Here is a 19,999-nt window from a genome sequence, read left to right on the forward strand (position 1 = left end):
GCAAGGTGGGAGTAGAAGGATCATACCTCAACATAATAAAAGCCATATATGACAGGCCCACAGCCAACATCATACTCAATGGACAAAAACTAACACCATTTCCCCTAAGAACAGGAACAAGACAGGGATGCCTCCTCTCACCACTCCTGTTCAACATAGTACTGGAAGTGTTAGCCATTGCAATTCGGCAAGAAGAAGAAATAAAAGGCATCCAAATTGGAAAAGAGGAAGTAAAACTGTCCTTATTTGCAGACGACATGATATTATACATACAAAACCCTAGAGACTCCATCAAAAAGCTACTGGACTTAATACATGAATTTGGCAATGTAGCAGGATACAAAATTAACCCCAAGAAATCCGAGGCATTTCTATACACCAATAGTGAACTTTCAGAAAGAGAGATTATAAAAACAATCCCGTTTACCATTGCACCAAAAAAATTAAGCTACCTAGGAATAAACTTAACTAAAGAGGTAAAAGACCTCTACTCAGAAAACTACAGGAGGTTGAAAAAAGATATAGAGGAAGACATAAACAGATGGAAGAACATACCGTGTTCATGGATTGGTAGAATCAACATCATTAAAATGTCCATACTACCCAAAGCAATCTATAAATTCAACGCACTTCCCATTAAAATACCAACGGCATACTTCAGAGATCTAGAACGAACTCTCCAAAAATTCATCTGGAATAAAAAAAGACCCCGAATAGCTGCAGCAATCCTGAAAAAGACCAAAGTAGGTGGGATCTCAATACCAGATATCAAGATGTATTACAAAGCCACTGTTCTCAAAACTGCCTGGTACTGGCACAAGAATAGGCATATAGATCAATGGAATAGAATAGAGAGCCCAGAAATCGGCCCGAACCAATATGCTCAATTAATATTTGACAAAGGAGGCAAGAACATACAATGGAGCCAAGATAGTCTCTTCAATAAATGGTGTTGGGAAAATTGGACAGATATATGCAAGAAAATGAAACTAGACCACCAACTTACACCATACACAAAAATAAACTCAAAATGGATAAAGGACTTAAATGTACGACAGGAAACCATAAAAATTCTAGAAGAATCCAAAGGCAACAAAATCTCAGACATATGCCGAAGCAATTTCTTCACTGATACAGCTCCTAGGGCACTTGAAACGAAAGAGAAAATGAACAAATGGGACTACTTCAAAATAAAAAGCTTCTGCACAGCAAAAGAAACCATCAACAAAACAACGAGAAAACCCACTGTGTGGGAAAACATATTTGCCAATGTCATATCTGATAAGGGCCTAATCTCCAAAATTTATAGGGAACTCATACAACTTAACAAAAGGAAGATAAACAATCCAATCAAAAAATGGGCACAGGACCTAAATAGACACCTTTCAAAAGAGGACATTCAGAAAGCCAAGAGACATATGAAAACATGCTCAAAGTCACTAATCATCCGAGAGATGCAAATCAAAACAACAATGAGGTACCATCTCACACCTGTCAGACTGGCTATCATCAACAAATCAACAAATGACAAGTGCTGGAGAGGATGTGGAGAAAAAGGAACACTTGTGCACTGCTGGTGGGAATGCAGACTGGTGCAGCCACTATGGAAGACAGTATGGAGTTTCCTTAAAAAACTGAAAATGGAACTCCCATTTGACCCTGTGATCCCACTTCTAGGAATATATCCCAAGAAACCAGAAACACCAATCAGAAAGGATATATGCACCCCTATGTTCATAGCAGCACAATTCACCATAGCTAAGATCTGGAAACAGCCTAAGTGCCCATCAGTAGATGAATGGATTAGAAAACTGTGGTACATCTACACGATGGAATACTATGCTGCTCTAAAAAGGAAGGAACTCTTACCATTTGCAACGTCATGGATGGAACTGGAGAGCATTATGCTAAGTGAAATAAGCCAGTCAATGAAGGAAAAATACCACATGATCTCACTCATTCATGGATAATAGAGACCATTATAAACTTTTGAACAATAATAGATACAGAGGCAGAGCTGCCTCAAACAGATTGTCAAACTGCAGCAGGAAGGCCGGGGAGGGTTGCGGGGCAGGAGGTAGGGGGTAAGAGATCAACTAAAGGACTTGTATGCATGCATATAAGCATAACCAGTGGACATAAGACATTGGGGGATAGGGGAGGCTAGGGGACTGTCTAGGGCGGGGGGATAAAATGGACACATATGTAATACCCTTTGTAATACTTTAAGCAATAAAAAATAAAAAATAAAAAAAAAAATAAAGTATTTAGTTTATAAAAATCTTACATAAACAAACATATATTATTATTAGATTGTTCTTGAGCCATAAGGACTCAATACTAATTTTTTAATAAAAATAGCAAATGCAAAAAAAAACAAAAAACATTACTTACCTGCATAGGTTTGGTAAGTGGATCCATTCTAACTAAATAAACTTCCAAGGTACGTTCTTTTTTCATGGGCAATGGAAGTGTCAAGTAACAAAAAGGATCAAATGTTACTGAAATCTTATCACATTTAGGACAAACTAGAGTTGATTTGAAAAGGCCATGAAATATGTCTACTATGATAGAATCATTTCTTTTTAAATGGTTTTCCCAGGCTTCTTCAGCAACTACCTATAAGGAAAATAGACACATATTACACAGAGATATTACATTATTAAAACAATGGTGACAATAACATAATTAAATTTACCTTATCTGCCCTTCCATCAGCATCTTTTAATTGTATATATGGTTTTTTCCTAATTCTATTCAAATCCTCATGTAGTCCATCTAACAGGAAAGCTAATAGTTCTTGACAGTCCTGCTGCTGGTATCCAGAGAACTGTGGTGCAAAACGTCCTACCTGTGTCTGTAAGAAAAGCAAAACTATAAAATCAGTTCTAGGGACAGGTTGATTAAAAAATTACATAGTTAATTCTCATTATTCATGGATTTCTATTTGTGAATTCATCTACTTGCAAAAATTTATTTAAACCCCAAATCACCTATGGACACTTTTATAGTCATTTGCAAATATGATAATTACACATATAAATACATATAATTACACATTTAAAAAATGTTTTAAAATAACTAGTCTGTAAAACAGAAATGTTGACCTGAAGAAAGAACAAGGAGAAAATATCGTAAAGTTTTATAAAAAGAATTATTAAAATTTAGGATTTCTAGGTCACTAGAAAAAATTACATAGTTCTCATTTTGTTTTTTTTTGTGTAAAAAGGATGAATCTCATAGAGATAACAGGAATATGCATGTTCACATATAATGTCCCTAGTCTTTGCAGTACTAAGTATTTCTTTGATGAGACTAAAAAGAAATGTGAAAAAAGAGTCAGATATCAAAAGCCTATTTACACAGCAATATTTAATAAAATGAAACTCATGAAACTAAACATGGGGAAGGATTGAGAACTGGTTTTTCCAAGGTTTAGAAAGTTAAATGCCAGAGACTTTTTTATTGTTGGTTTTTAGTTTTAAAGAACTATTATACAGATAATAAAATGTTGCCTACATGTCCTATATATTTAAATGTCATTTAAAATGTTTGTATAAAAATGGCTGAAAACTGCTTAATTAAAAATAAATTCAATAACAAACTAAACTACTTTAGATTTTATTGATTCTAAGAAGTCACTACTTTATAAATTAAACTTAAAAAAGTTTAAGAATTACACATAAAATTTCATTCTATCATTACTTTCCTACCCACCCCTCAGAGCCTTTAAAGACATTTTTAAATTAATCATTTGTCCCATCCCCCAGCTGGAAAATTTAAGACCAGAAATAATACTCTTTATCTATTTATGGTGCTGTGTCCCTTTGCAAGGCTACAAACCATTGTAATAGCTATGAGAACCAATTTTTGTCCTCTAGGAGTGGAGATAGCCCTCATTAAAAATATATCTACTATACTAACCTTAAAAGCTCTTGGTGTGACATAGCTAAATTTTCCAGACCACATTTGCTTGATCAATTCAGCATAAGATTTAGCTATTTCACCTCTCATTCCTAAGGGATTGTCAAAATTCAGTTCTTCTTGATACTTGTCATTGAGGAAATATTCAGTAAGCGGTGGTGTGTTGCTCAAACACTGCAAAGAATAAAATATATTTTCAAGTCAAAGTAACCACACATGTTAAACATGTTAAATATGAAGAAAGAAACAAATTGATTTGCCACAACATATAGAGAAAAATTTAAATGATGGCCTCTTGCACCGATAAATAACTGGTTAAATAAACACTCAAAATATGCACTCAAATATTCATTTCCCAAATTTTAAATCGATTACGTATAATAAATGATAATGCTAATATTTGTTGCTGTAAAATCTGCATTAATTTTAACCACAGCAAACTACCTTGTTAACTGGGAGGGTAGCTCAGAGTTTTCTTTCCTTCTTTTACTTGATTGGTAGATATTATGGCTTTGTCTACTCATCCCAGGCACCTGCAAATTAGCCTGAGTAGGTAAAAACTGAGATAGAGTGCAAGCACAAAATTAACTTAAAAGAGTATTTACTGCTTTCACTGTCAATTCCTTATCATGAAAGAGCAGGCTTTAAATTTTTCATTTGGTCAGACATTTTTAGCTGGAATAGTACTGATTAAATGAGTCTGAAAAAACAAGCTTTAGTTATGTGAACTCTGGCTAAGTATGTTTTTACTTCTTCAAGCTCTTCTTCAATATCATAACAATCAAATTTTCCTTTATGGCAAGATTAAAATAAAAGTATGAATAAGTTATTTCTCCAACTATTTTCTGGTTTGAATTAAATAATTCAGGATTTAAAATAAAAAGCAGAAGTACATTTTTTCCACAATATTTTATCTCAAGATGGAGTAATTTTAAGCTGATAATACCATATAATATGAATCCACTATAACTTTATTGATTAGAGGCCTAGAGTCATTAAGAATATATAATGAATGATACAGACATATAGTCATATAGGTAACTTTTTAAATTTTTTCTGAAGGAAGATATTTGTCTTGGAGGAAAGTGGCTAAGTGCTTTAAGTGAAGCTGTAAAGAAGTGCAAATCCACTCTTATGAGAACTCAGATTTATATGAATAGAAATCAAAGTTTTTCAAAGCTTGCTCACCACTCATTTGGGTTAACTTAAATAGTCTTGATAGCTATGAAAGGTCCAGACTACTGGATTCATGGTGATAACTTGGATGCTATAATCTATGATTATATACATGTACTGTTCGGCTAAAACCCCGAAATTAGGCATATTCAATTAAAAAAAATAAGTTATGGTATTCTACTTCTTGGTTTCAATTATAAACCAAATTATGTTTACTTAAGTAGCCATAATATCTATTTGGGAAGTTTTTTATATCTAGCCCCCAAGTCAAGGCAAAAGGAGTGATTACCTATACCATCATGGAATTTGTTATATTAATTCTTAGGCAATGAAAACCATATAAACAGTTAAAAATATTTGGGGTTGGCTATATAAGCTTTGGAATCATTAATACGCCATTTTCAGCAGAAATTCTTTTTTATCTGAGCAAAAAGATAGAGGTAGGTTAAAATACAAGAGGCAATTAGGGAAAGGATCCCTTTCTATCTTTCTGCTTAACTCCTTTTAAATCTCAACCTTTCATAATGTTACATGCCTTCTGAGTTTCATTTTCTCTTTTCCTTTTGATTGTTCTCTTAATTATAAACCAAGCACTGAAGTTAGGGCCAGGCAACCAAGACTATACCATGGCTATACAGAGCAAAGCCATCACTTAGTGGTATCATCTGAGTTAGTATAAACAGAATCAACACTAGTCATTGAGGCAAAGGGGAAGTCAGACAACATTTCCAGCCATTATCAATTCCTTATATCTGATCACAACTCAGGGTTGTAATAAGAATATTCCACTACTGTCTGTAGTACAGTTATACAAAGAACCTAATTTATGGCTTTATGAAACACCTCAAATAACCAAGTAGTGCAAACATAAATTTTTGAATATTGTTTGTACTTAATTATTCACATATATCCTTATCTTCTAAATATAACCGAAAATTTCTTAGTTTACTAATTGCATCAGAGTGATCTTCTATAAATGTTCCTTGCTATAAATTCTTTAATAGCAATTTCAGATTAAAATCTTAGATCTCTAAAAGAGTTTATCTCTTGGATTAAAAAATCCTGCCTAACTGGGTGGCTCAATGATTGAGCATCGACCTATGAACCAGGAGGTAACGGCTCAATTCCCAGTCAGGGCACATGTCTGGGTTGTGGGCTCGATGCCCAGTGTGAGGCATGCAGGAGGCAAGCAATCAATGATTGTTTCCCATCATTAATGTTTCTATCTATCTCCCTTCTCCTTTCCTCTCTGAAATCAATAAAAGTATATTAAAAAAAAAAAAGATTCAGGAATCCTGTCTGGGAAGCCTTCCCTGACTCCCTTACATTGTTTCCTCATACATGTTTCCACAGTGCTTAGCGCTCACTTTTATTACTTCACTATGTATTTTATAACATATTGTAACTTTAATTTTTAGTTTGTCTGTCTTGCCAAATGGAATGAGACCTCCATGATAGGACGAATCATGATACATTTGGTATCTCCAGCACTGAGCACCCATTTTACTTGGCACTTAGCACGCATACAATAAACGTATGCTTAACAAAAATGCTTTTGCCTACCCCAGTCAGAGTGGCTCAATGGTTGAACTTTGACCCATGAACCAGGAGGTCACAGTTTGATTCCCAATCAGGGTACAGGCCCAGGTTACAGGCTTGATCCCCAGTAGGGGGTGTTCAGGAGGCAGCCGATCAATGATTCTCTCTCATCACTGATGTCTCTATCTCTCTCTCCCTCTCCTCTCCTTTCTCTGAAATCAATAAAAACACTTAAAAAAAAGTTTTTGCCTATGTTTACTAATGTATTTATGCTTTTTTTTTTTTAAGCTCTTTTCTTTCACTGTTTGGCACAGTACTCAAATTTTTGTTGAAAAAAATTACTAAGTGAGGCAAAAAAAAATTTGCTTATAATAAATAATACCAAATTTCTCCAAGCACTTGTACTTGAATACTAAAATCAAAAGAAGAACCACCACCTATTACATCCCTTTGTCTGACTTTCATTCAGTCCACTATCTGCAGTGTCTCTGAATGGATTTTTAAAAAGTCCCTGACACAGAGACCAGTGCTCATTTTCATAGTGACACATGCCAGTTTGTAAATGAATATAATTCAATGTCAACAAACAAAACAAACATAAACAGTTTTAAAGATAAATAACTGCCTGTCAAGATATCATAACCAATATATTTTGAGATAAACTTTATATTTAAACCACTAAGTCCTAAATGGCCCCCCAAAACATAATATTCGTTGAACATAATGTTTTAAGAAACTAACAAGCTATAGTTTCTAAATTTGTATAAACACATAAATACAGAAATTCAATAGCCAGTTTAATTGTTCTACGAATGCACATATCATAATAGTTTAAAAACTAAACTGATGTCAGACTTTTCTATCACATCCTGAAAATACCATGCTTTTCTACTAGAAAATAACATTATTCTAGGAGTCACTATATTCTTGACATAGTATAAAAACCAATCAAAATATTAAAAGTTCTTATAACTTCTGATATAAATTTCAAGGTATAACTGGAATAGAGGTAAAACAACTAAAATATTTTCATGCTCCAGGTGATATCAGTATGAAATGCCATCACTCTGAAGAAAAAAGACAGTTACTTAAAGTTGGTCAGGCAGCTTGATTTATGATGTATGCAACTCATTATTCAATATTTTGACATGAGGCTATTTTAGAAAAATAAACATCTTTGACAAATATAAGAAAATTTGATACATGGACTGGCACCAGTAAATATATTTTAAAAATAATTTTCATTAGTTCAATAATAAAAATCAAAACCAGAGTTCTGAAGTATCTCTCTCAAAAGTTCTACTACAAAAATGATCACTTCCCTATCTGGTTAGGACTGTACCTAAAACAATTCCTTTCTTAAGACACACATGTATTAAAAGTCATACAAGTGCTGACATAGGAAATTTCCTTCTAAACTTGTAAGATACTTTACTGAGTAATATAATATGGACTAGAAGTCACACACAACATATGTTGTGCCTATGTAGATATATATCTTACTTTCAAGGATTCTTAAACTGTAAAGAGAACAAACTCATCCTTCCATAATATACATGGTTTTTCTTAGCAAAAACAGTATATGAATGTTTCATAAGAACAAAATAAAACATATAGACAGTATTAATATGCTATTTTTATGGTTACTCAGGAGTTTTGTGACACTCTACCAGTCACTTGCCATTTTGAACTTTACCTCTCTTAATTTGATTTCAACTGTCTGACATTGACATATGCTAACACTTCAGTATTTCAGGGAGAACTATCTCTTACAATTAATCACCAAAAAATGAGGTCCATATATGAAGTAATGTGCCTGATTATTCAATACATTACCTTAAGTCACATTTTGTTTACATCGTAAGTGTGCCTAGAGTTGGTCCTAAAATTGAGAATTTTGTCAAATACCATGTTAAAAATAAAGCAATAATGAGAATAAAGAAAAGTATTATGTACCAGTGGTTACAATTCTTTTTTTTTTTCTTCCCCCAGTGGTTACAATTCTTAATGCAAAAGAAAAAAAGTGAAAGATTCACATTAACGAAGAGTCAAATGCACTCATCAACTAGGCTAAATATTTCTATATTTAAATATATTTTATGATCCTTAGGCAAGTTAAAGTGTGTAAAATTGACAAGAGCATTTAAAGACCTAAGGATTAAAAAACTACATTTCATATTATTTGGTAGGCTTTGGGCATTCATTAATTTAGCCTTTGTGATATAATGACTAGCTGCCTAAATGGAAAGTTTTCAGACATAAGCTGTTACGAAATGTTGATGCATAAGGGATGATGAAAATGGCTGGTGTATGTGCAAGCCAATCATTTTGTGAGGAGACAGGACTGCTAAGTATTTATTCCTCAAAGTGGCTTTGTGGTTCTGTATTTATGTTTACATATGCATTTAAAATGGAAACCATGAGTAATAAGAGTATTCTTGAATGTAAATCTGAATTAGGATCTTAAGACATATTCTTAGGTTTAATGATTTAAATTGAGCCTTAGCATGTACTCCTTCTTAGAATATTCTTCCCCTGTAAGATTACTACTTCTTCTTTAACACTCAGCACCTCTTACAAATGATACATCTTCCTTAGCACCTCAAGGAAGAACTAATAATACTCTTTCCTCTGGGCTAACTCTATACCTTGAACTCACTTATATTAAACTTGAGAGCAGAGTCCATGTCTTATTCTCCTTTGTACCTCAGGGTCTAGCACAATGCCTGGCACATACCTCAATAAAGTGTACTGAATGAATGAAAACCTGTATGGTAGAAAGATTAGAAGCAGTCCCTACAGAGATTGAGAGAAGGAAAACACTTGACTAAAGAAATCTGAATTGCACCCTGTTATATAATATAACCTGTCTAAAAGTCCTACAACTCAAAAATAAAGTCCAAATCCTGTAATGCCTAAAGAGGCTTGCCTAAGAAAGAAAGTAACTATTTTGAATGCCCCCAATAACTATCAAGCTAAATACATATAAGTAAAAGATAAATGAAGGAAAAATAGTTAGATATATATTTTTATGAAGACTCTTTCCCCCAAATCTTCAACCTGTAACAAGATATAAAAATTCTAGAGAATTCTTCTAAATAATCAAATGTCTCATCACATAGACATTCTGCTATATGGTTCAATGTATATAGACCTTAACCATTGCCACAATGAAAAACTATTTTAAAAAAGAATGCATAAAGTTTTAATTCTCTATGAGAAACTCTCATAAATTTTCATCCTTAACCCAAATTCTTAAAAATGGAATACTATATAAAATACTTTATATTTTATAATTTGGAAAGACTACAATGCTTTGCAAATATTTCTTATATTCACATGCACAAATTCTATTGCTTTATTTTCAAAAAGTTCTCCTATTAAATATGTTTTCATTAATAAGGTTGATGTTTCTAGAGCTCTCTGAAAAAATGACTCATAGGAGTCTAAATTTGTATTTCACTATAAAGTTCTACAGTTTAAAAAAAATTGATGAAGTGAAATAAAGTTCTACTATATTACCAAATCTCAAGTCGGTAATCAACATGTTTTAGGAAATGAATAATTAGCAGCAATCCCAATAATTTGTAATGAATCTGGAATTTCCCCAGTACCTGGAAAATAGCCAAAGTAATCCCCTTCAAAAAGAGAAAGTTGTCTTTTGTAATGCTGATTATGAACCACTCCCTTTCTGTTCAGGTGCTCCAGAAGCCCAATTTTCAAGTGATCATGTATGCTCACTATTTTAGTAAACCGGTAACTAGAACAGGAAAGAAAACAAACTTAATTTTTGATTACCTAAAGCCTCTGAGTTGTATAACTCATTCTGTAACTGATCGAAATGTAAAGCCTCTTATAGTCCTTTAATAAAAAGTAGCTACACTTTCAAACCAATAAATACTAAAAAAAATTAAAAAAACCCTCAACCTAAAACGAGAAAACCATTTTATTATGATTTAAAAAATATGAAGTAATCCATGGTTAAAATAACCTTAGAATACCTCCCCCCAATTTTTTTTTTTGACTTTAAGATTAGATGGATAAAGAATTTTCTTATTTGCCATGTTACTGTTTTTCAATTAGTCATGAAAATAGTGAAAACATTATAAAAAGGTACTGTAATAATCCTGAAGCATTCTGTTAATACTGGAATATTGATTATAGTTCAGTAATTAAATAGATGAGACAGGAAACTGTAATAAATACTTTTACAATGAAGAACTACAAATATAAGCCTGCCCCTTCATCAAGGTTTTAAAAATGAGGTATTTTTAAGACACCTGATATTTTATCTTTTGTGACTTTCTTCCCTAGGAAAGGCAAATCTCATTACATTTGAGAGATCAATTCTGAAGCTTTGCCACCCATTTTGGGAAAGCAAATACAATTATATAGCTTTTCCATTTGTATTGTCATTCTCTCTTCAAGCTTTCTTTAAAAAACACATTTAAGTAAATGAGATATAAGGGGATGTAACTTCCCTTTTATTTTTTTTAGTTTAAGAAACTTATTGAACTAGGTTTCCCCCCATTCCCAACTAGTCAGTTAAGAGAACTAGCATACACTCTACTTAAAATATTGAAATTTTACGGCAGCATTTTTGAACTGGACAGTAATGTTCTAGTATTTTAATATATATCATTATGTTATATATTAATAATATTATTATTAATATGGTCAATATTTTTAAAGCATGAATAAAATTAAACTTTACATAAAGTCCGTGCTGTCACCCTTTCCTTCAAAATCTATGGAATTTCTTCTTTACACACAACCCGAATTCAAAAAAATGTCCCAATAAGTATGAGAACTAATGGAAAACATTTTGTTGGCTAGCAAAGAAATGTTAATGATTCCCTCCCCTCCTCATCTACAGAATTGAGTAAAAAGAATTCTAAGATTGTCAAAAAGACTGTTACTTGCCACGAGTAAATCTGTAACTAGAGCTATTGGTGCTAAAAAAGCCATAATTATGTAAACACCATTGATTTTTATCTTAAAAGCTAAACGTAGAAATTGGACAGGACCACTTGCAATATAAATTTGAAAGCTTCTAGGATATTGACAATGATTACACAAAGAAAAATGCTATAACGTTTCTGGTATGTGTATTTAAATGAGGTTTTAAAACCACTAGACTATAATAGCAAATGTCTAATTTTTTAAAGTAACAGGGTATTTAGTGAGGGATTTTATGTTTACACTAGAGGCCTGGTGCATGAAATTTGTGCATTGGGGGGGGGGGGGAGGGGAATCCCTCAGCCTGGCCTGTGCTCTCTTGTAGTCTGGGAGCCATGGAGGCAGGAGAGGCTCCCACCACCAACGTTGCGCTCGCCAGCTGTAAACCTGGCTCAGGGCTTCTGGCTGTGTGGCGCTCCCCCTTTGGGAGCGCACTGACCACCAGGGGGCAGCTCCTGTGTTGAGCATCTGCCCCCTGGTGGTCAGTGTGTATCATAGCGACCAGTCGCTCTGCCGTTTGGTCGATTTGCATACAAGCCTTTTATTATATAGGATATTCACTTTATGGGAAGCATGCTAAAACCAAATAGTTCTAATAACATTAATAAACAGTATGTTATATTTATTTTTATTTTTAAAAAAATATATATTTTATTGATTTTTTTTACAGAGAGGAAGGGAGAGGGGTAGAGAGAAACATTGATGAGAAACATCGATCAGCTGCCTCCTGCACACCCCCTACCGGGATATGCCTACAACCAAGGTACATGCCCTTGACCACAATCAATCAAACCCGGGACCCTTTAGTCCGCAGGCCGACATTCTATCCACTGAACCAAACTGGTTAGGGCAGTTATATTTATTTTTAAAAACTAAAGCGTATGAATTGAATTTTAATATTTAGTGTCTCATCTACTACCCCATTAATAATTCAAAACTGGCCCTAACCGGTTTGGCTCAATGGATAGAGCGTTGGCCTGCGGACTGAAGGGTCCTGGGTTTGATTCCGGTCAAGGGCATGTACCTTGGTTGAGGGCACATCCCCAGCGGGGGGTATACAGGAGGCAGCTGATCGATGTTTCTTTCTCATCAATGTTTCTGACTCTCTATCCCTCTCCCTTCCTCTCTGCAAAAAATCAATAAAATATATTTTAAAAAAATAATTCAAAATTGGTTCACATAGTGAAATAAATGCCAACATTTTAGCCAAGCAAGATAGTTAAAGGTGAACTTAAGAAAAACAATAACTCCTTATAATTTTGTATGTGGTCAATCCCTTGCACTTAATATTCAGTAAAGAAACAATTTGTAGTAAATAAGTATTAAGAACTGTGTGGTTTGTTGATCTTTTAGTTCTTCTGCAAAGGCATACAGAAAGAAACAACAGAAAAAAATTATTTAAAAATTAACTGGTTTAACTACCAAGTCACATACTACTCTGTATCATTTCATTATCCTAGGCCCATATCCATTAAATACTTAAGGTGAGTTGAAACAGAAATTTAAAGACTGTATGTGATAGTATGAACCATGAAAGTTTCTGATTATCTCTATCTCTATATATAAAAGCCTAAGCGACCATTACGACAGAACTACGGGTCGACTAGTCACTATGATGTGCACTGACCACCAGAGGGTAGACCAGGGGTGGGCAAACTTTTTGACTCGAGGGCCACAATGGGTTCTTAAACTGGACCGGAGGGCCGGAACAAAAGCATGGATGGAGTGTTTGTGTGAACTAATACATGTTAACACTGCTGCTGGTGAAGGAGCGGAGGGGAGAGCAAGAGAACCCTCCGCTCTTTCGGCTCCGCGGGCCGGATAGAACAGCCGAATGGGCTGGATCCGGCCCGTGGGCCGTAGTTTGCCCACGGCTGGGGTAGACACTCAACACAGGAGTTGTCCCCTGGTGGTCAGTGCGCTCCCACAGGGGGAGTACTGCTCAGCCAGAAGCTGGGTTCAGGGCTGGCGAGTGCAGCTGTGGCGGCGGGAGCCTCACCTGACTCCACAGCAGCACTACTGAGAGGTGGCAGCAGGCACAGTGGGCCAGGATGAGTGCGAGTGGCATGGCGCCTGGCCCTGGTTCTGGCTCCGTCCTGGCCGCTTGCCGCACTGCTACATCCCTTGGGGGATGTCAGACTGCTGGTTTAGGCCTGCTCCCGGCAGTCGGACATCCCTTTAGGGGTCCCAGATTGTGAGAGGGTGCAGGCCAGGCTGAGGGACATCCCCCCAGTGCATGAATTTCTGCATCGGGCCTCTAGTCTTCATAATAAAAATTTTAAATTTACCTAATAATCATTCAACAAGTATTTATTAAGAACAGATTATTTTAAGAGTCTCCAGAAGTATAGAAATAATGTTCTTAAAAATTTTTTTTTTCATATCATTCACAGAAGTCATTCAAGGAACTATTTGCATAGTGGTGGGGGTATGCTCTGCCAAGCTGTGATTAACATGGCAGCCTAATCTAAGTGCTACAGATCAGTAACATTGGAGGGACATAAACTGTAGTATTTTTTGGACTTTATATATATTGTTAGGTCTCTGACCCTTCAGTTGCAAGGAATAAATCCTATATAATAAGAGCCTAATATGCTAAGTGTCTGGTTGTCTGGTTGGCCATTCAACCAATCAAAGTGTAATATGCTAATGATATAAGGCCGCTCAACCGCTCGCTATTATGAGCACTGACCACCAGGGGGCAGACGCTCCGACCAGTAGGTTAGCTTGCTGCTGGGGTCCGGCCAATCGGGACTGAATGAGACAGGCCGGACATGCCCTGGAGCCCTCTCGCATCCCTCCCCAGCCACGATCGTGCACGGGTGGGTTCCCTCAACCTGGTCTGCGCCCTCTTGCAATCTGAGACCCCTCAGGGGATGTCGGAGAGTTGGTTTTGGCCCGATCCCACAGGCCAGGCCAAGGGACCCCCACTGGAGCATAAATTCATGCACCGGGCCTCTACTATATATATAATTCTTTTTAAAACTATTATGCTTCTTTGGAGTTTAGAAAGCTCCAGAAATATCATTAATCTGGTATAGGTCAAGTTCTAACATGTCTGGTAGGTTTTCCTTTTTTTAGTTGAATTTATTAGCGTGCCACTGGTTAATCAAATTATATAGGTTTTAGGTGTACAATTCTATAATACATAATCTGTATATTGTATTGTGTGTTTACCATCCCAAATCAAGTCTCCTCCCATGGTAAGTTTTCTAATGTAGTACATTCTCAAACCATCTATGTGAAGAAGTACTTTAAAAAATGTTTCCCAAATCGTCACAGACAGATGAATCACTAGGAAAATGAAATAAAAACCATCGCTCCATTTTTATTAGATTTAGTAGACGTAAACTTTTCCTGTAAAAGTTTTGGACCACTTACTCTTAATTTCTATACTTATTTTATTGCCGAGCAGTACTGTCTCATTCATTGACACATTGTGAGAAACACTGTTCTAATGTACTTACTGAGAGTGTGCCAAGCATTGGGGATATAAAAGAAACATTGGGGATATAAAAGAAAACCAAAGATATCTCTATTTTCATGATTCTCACTATATAATAAGTATTTGCCAGCATAAAACAAGAAGGATCAGGAGATGTAGGAAAGACAACTAGTGAAAAGGTGACAGCGTACACAAAGAGGCTTGAAAAATAAGAAATTTCAAGGACCTTCAGTTTTGGCTAAAGAGGTAGGTAAGATTGAGTTTGGATGTTATCCTTTAGATGATGGGACATGGGTTTTAAGCAAAGAGGTAACATAATCATACTTGCATTTTAAAACAATGACTCAAAGCAGTCTACTAAATGGACTGGAAGAGGATAAACCATGGAACAAAGAGGAGAGTTCTAGATATAGTAGTATTTTAACACATTGTGGACAGATCACGAGAATTCTCGCTTCATATTACACAGTGTTTTACAAAGTATACTTTAAAAAGATATTAGCTTATAAGAATATGTAATAAATAACTTCAAAATGCAATGGGTATTTAATTTTAAAGCATGCCTTTAACATTTACGTAAAATTTTTTTGTACTCATTCAATAGAGACTTATCTGGCCACTGGGTAAAGCTAGCAATAAAACTACTGGTCCACAATGTGTTAGTAGTTCACATAAAAGATGTTCAAGTACTGAGACAGTGTACTGACACGAGAGTGATATTTAAGAGGCAGTAGAATGATCAGGACTTGGGCTAATAAGTCTCAGGTTTTTTACTTGAGTTACTAGATGGATGGTTTACTTACAAGAGAATGTAAGAAAAGGATGAGGAATCTGGGAATATACTTTTAGTCTTGTTGAGTTTGAGTTATCTATAATATATAAGCTAGGCACAATGTCTATCTAATCTATAGCTATAAAAGCCTAAGTGACCATTATGATGCGCACTGACCACCAGGGGGCAGACGCTCAATGCAGGAGCTGCCCCCTGGTGGTCAGTGCACTCCCATAGTCAACCTCCTGCAGCTGGCCGAACTCCCGCAGTCCCTCCCCCTGGCTGGCCGGCCCTGATCGACCCTGATTGGGACTGGGTAAGACAACCCCAATTGGTCCCCATCACTGGCCAGTCCAAGGGACGCCACCACTGCACGAATTCATGCACTGGGCCCCTAGTAGTTATATTTTGGAGGGACAGTCAAGAGAGAAAATTATGGTTGAGACAGACTTGAGATTTGTCAGTGATAAGATGTTAACTTTTCAAAGATAAAGAATGCAGCAAATAGGAGGTCAAGAGTAACCTTATAAAAAGCAATTTCTATGCTATGGTATGATAGTGAAGATAACAACATAACAGCAGTTGATACTTAAATGCTGCTTATTATCTGCCAAACACTTTGTAAGAACTTTACTTTCATTTAACAGAAGAAAAAATTAAAAAGTTCTTTAAAAAAATGTTTTAAAAATATTTTTATTACTGATATCAGAGAGGAAGGAAGATGGAGAGACAGAAACATCAATGATGAGAGAGAATCCTTGATCAGCTGCCTCCTGAACACCCCCTACTGGGGATCAAGCCGACAACCGAAGCATGGGCCCTGACCAGAATCAAACCGTGACCTCCAGGATCATCGGTAGACATTCAACCACTGAGCCACACTGACCCAGCAAGAAGCTTCTTATTCTTATCCAAGGTCACATAATTTATAAGTGGCAGAACTAGAATTTGAATACAAGTTGTCAGTCTCCAAAAATTCAAGCTTTTTAAAGAAAATTATCTTTACTGTTTAAAGTATTATAGACTAGAGGCCCGGTGCACAAAAATTGGTGCACTGGGGGGTGGGAATCGCTCAGCCTGGCCAGCGCCCTCTTATAGTCCAGGACCCCTCAGGGGATGTCCACCTGCAAGAGTAGGCCCCCTCCCTGGGGGAATCGGGCCTAAGCTGGCAGTCAAACATCCCTTTGGCAGCCAGGGAGCCACATTCGAACATCCTTAATGCTGCCAAGGAGGCTGGAGAGGCTCCCGCCACTGTTGCTGTGCTTACAGCCATCAGCCTGTCAGCCTGGCTTGTGACTGAGTAGAGATCCCCTGTGGGAGCACACTGACCACCAGGGGGCAGCTCCTGCATTGAGCATCTGCCCCCTGGTGGTTAACGCATGTCATAGCCACCTGTTGCTCCCATCTGTTCTGCCTTTAGGGTCAATTTGCCTATTACCCTTTTATTATATAGGATATTCCCACCCACCCCCTCGCCCCCCATTGACCCATTCTTGCTCACACTGTCCCTCTTCCCCACCCCAGACCTTCAACACACTACTAGGTATACTGGTTAATAAAGTGGATTTTGTAATCAAAGAAAACATGATAATTTCAAGAGAAACATCAAAAGTGCTTTATTCAAAGTAATGTCCATCGCTAGCTACACATTTCCCCCATCTTTCAGATAATTAGTGGATACCGTCCCAATAGAACTTTTCTTGTTTTGAGGCAAACCATTCAGAGACCCAATTTTCCACTTCTTCGTATGTTTTGAAGTGCTGCTCAGAAAGTGCGTGTGCCATCAATTGGAACAAGTGGTAATCTGAAGGAGCAAGGTCTGGTGAATATAGTGGGTAGGTTAATAGTTCCCAGGCAAGATCTTTTAATGTGTCTTTAACTGGTTTTGAAGTGTGTGATGGTGTACTACATGAAGCAAAATTACTTTGCTGTGTCTTCTGGCACATTCTGGTCATTTCACAATCAAAGTGTGGTTCAAATTGATTATTTGTTGTTGGTAGTGATCAGTATTAATGGTTTCACCTGGTTTTAGAAGCTCATAATACACCGCACCTTCCTGATCCCACCAAATGCAGAGCACTGTCTTCTTTCCGAAGTGATTTGGCCTTGCAGTCAATGTTGACGGTTGACCTGGATCAACCTATGATTTTGTTTGTTTGGGATTCTCAAAATAAATCCACTTTTCATCACCAGTCACCAATCGATGCAAAAAAGACTTTCTTTTGTGCCGTTGAAGCAACACTTTACTGATGACTTTTCGGTTTTCCATTTGTCTTTCGTTCAGTTGATGTGGCACCTATTTTCCTTCCTTTAAAATCTTTCCCATTGCTTGTAAATGATCGGAAATTGTTTGCTGAGCAATGTTTAATCTTTCTGCAAGTTGTTTTTGAGACTGACACACATCTTCATCCAATAATGCTTGTAATTGTTGGTCTTCAAACTTTTTCAGTTGACCTGGATGTTCTTTGTCTTTCACATCGAAATCATTACTTTTAAAGCGTTTAAACCAGCGTTCACAAGTATCTTGAGATGGAGCATGTTCACCATAAGCTTCCCAAAGTGTTCAGCAGGACTTCAAAATAATGAATTAAAACTTCCTGCAAATGCTCTTTTTGGGCATGAAATTCAACATTTTTAAGTGTAAAAATATCTATGATGTTAACACCTTCAGAAAATTTGACATATGAAATTTTGAAGCTTGTTGTCAATACAAAAAAATAGCATACATATCAAATCGCATATATATCAACATATGTGTAACTCCATCTATTGAAAAAAATCCGCATTATTAACTGGTACACCTAGTACAGTGTGTGTCTATTGGTTATGTAGTATATATGCATGTAAGTTCTGTGGTTAATCTCTCCCCACCCATCCACAACTATGCTACAGAGATAAGAACTACTGAATGAGAGATGAGAAAGACCACCCTTTTCAAGGTCAATGCTCCTCTTCACTCCACCCCTCCTATCCAGTTTAAAAAGGCCTTAACCGCCCAGCTGGTGTGGCTCACTAGTTGAATGTTGACCCATGAACCAAGACGTCACCAGTTGTATTGCCACTCAGAGCAAATGCCTGGGTTATGGGTTCAATCCCAGGTATGGGACATGCAGAAGGCAGCCAATCAATGATATTTCTCTCTCATCAATGTTTCTATCTCTCTATCCCTCTCCCTATCTCTATAAAAACCAATAAAAACATATTAAAAAATAGAAAAATAAAAAAGACTTAAGCATGTATGTATGCTGAAAGAAAGACAGTGATCAGGTGAGGCTAAAGGTATAGATAAAGAAGAGCTGATTAATGGAACAAGTCTTAGGAAGATGACAGAGATACTTTTGTTATGGTAGTTAATGAGGATAAGAGGAATCTTAAAGTATACCTATCTTAGTATCAATAATTTTCTTATAAATAACTAGAGGCCCGGTGCACAAAACTTTGTGCACTCGGGGGTAGGGGATCCCTCAGCCCGGCCTATGCCCTCTAGCACTCTGTGACCCCTAGGGGGTGACCACCTGCTGGCTTAGGCCTGCTCCCCAAGGGATTGGGCCTAAGATGGCAATCAGACATCCCTCTGGCAGCCCGGCAGCCCTCGGGGGATGTCCACTTGCCAGCAGGGAGCAGGCCTAAACTGCAGTCGGACATCCTTAGCACTGCTGAGGCGGCAGGAGAGGCTCCACCACCACTGCTGTACTGGCAGCCATCAGCCTGGCTTGTGGCTGAGCAGAGCTCCCCCATGTGAGAGCGCACTGACCACCAGAGGGCAGCCCTGCATTGAGCATCTGCCCCCTGGTGGTCAGTGTGTGTCATAGTGACCAGTCATTCCCAGTCTTTCTGCTGTTAGGGTCAGTTTGCATATTACCCTGTTACTATATAGGATAGAGGCCTGGTGCATGGGTGGGGGCCGGCTGGTTTGCCCTGAAGGATGTCCCGGATCAGAGTGGGGGGTCCCGCTTGGGTGCCTGGCCAGCCTGGATGAGGCGCTGAGGGCTGTTTTCAGGCTGGCGGGTGACTGAAGCTCCCAACCTCTCCTTTTTTTCTTTTTAATTCTGGGATTTATTTATCTTCTATGGCTGTCACTGGAGCTGAGAGCCGGCTTTAGCTCTGAGGCTCGGCTCCAGCTCTGAGACCTCGGCTGCTAAAAGCAGGTATCTGGGTTTGTTTAGCTTCTATAATTGAAACAC

The 19,999-nt window shown here is 37.0% G+C and overlaps 1 protein-coding gene across 21 annotated transcripts in view; it reads right to left on the reverse strand.

Annotated features, from left to right (window-relative positions):
• The window catches only part of USP15 (ubiquitin specific peptidase 15), a 126,351-nt gene that overhangs the window by 23,434 nt on the left and 82,918 nt on the right, over positions 1 to 19,999 (reverse strand). For 9 of the 21 annotated variants that reach the window (XR_004966070.1, XM_036299536.1, XM_036299535.1 and 6 more), the window contains 3 exons: positions 3,925 to 4,098; positions 2,699 to 2,857; positions 2,395 to 2,619 (listed from right to left, as the gene is read on the reverse strand). Coding sequence is in view for 18 of the 21 variants with exons in the window: in XM_036299536.1 (XP_036155429.1) it covers positions 2,395 to 2,619; positions 2,699 to 2,857; positions 3,925 to 4,098 (558 nt within the window). In the remaining 3 variants the exon portion in view is untranslated. Of the gene's footprint in view, positions 1 to 2,394; positions 2,620 to 2,698; positions 2,858 to 3,924; positions 4,099 to 4,368; positions 4,485 to 8,475; positions 8,522 to 10,253; positions 10,400 to 18,368; positions 18,424 to 19,999 lie in introns of those variants that run through there. The other 12 variants (XM_036299538.1, XM_036299537.1, XM_036299540.1 and 9 more) reach the window with 12 other exon arrangements.

This window comes from Myotis myotis, unplaced genomic scaffold (assembly GCF_014108235.1).
Source record: "Myotis myotis isolate mMyoMyo1 unplaced genomic scaffold, mMyoMyo1.p scaffold_m19_p_3, whole genome shotgun sequence".
Taxonomy (NCBI): Eukaryota; Metazoa; Chordata; class Mammalia; order Chiroptera; family Vespertilionidae; genus Myotis; species Myotis myotis.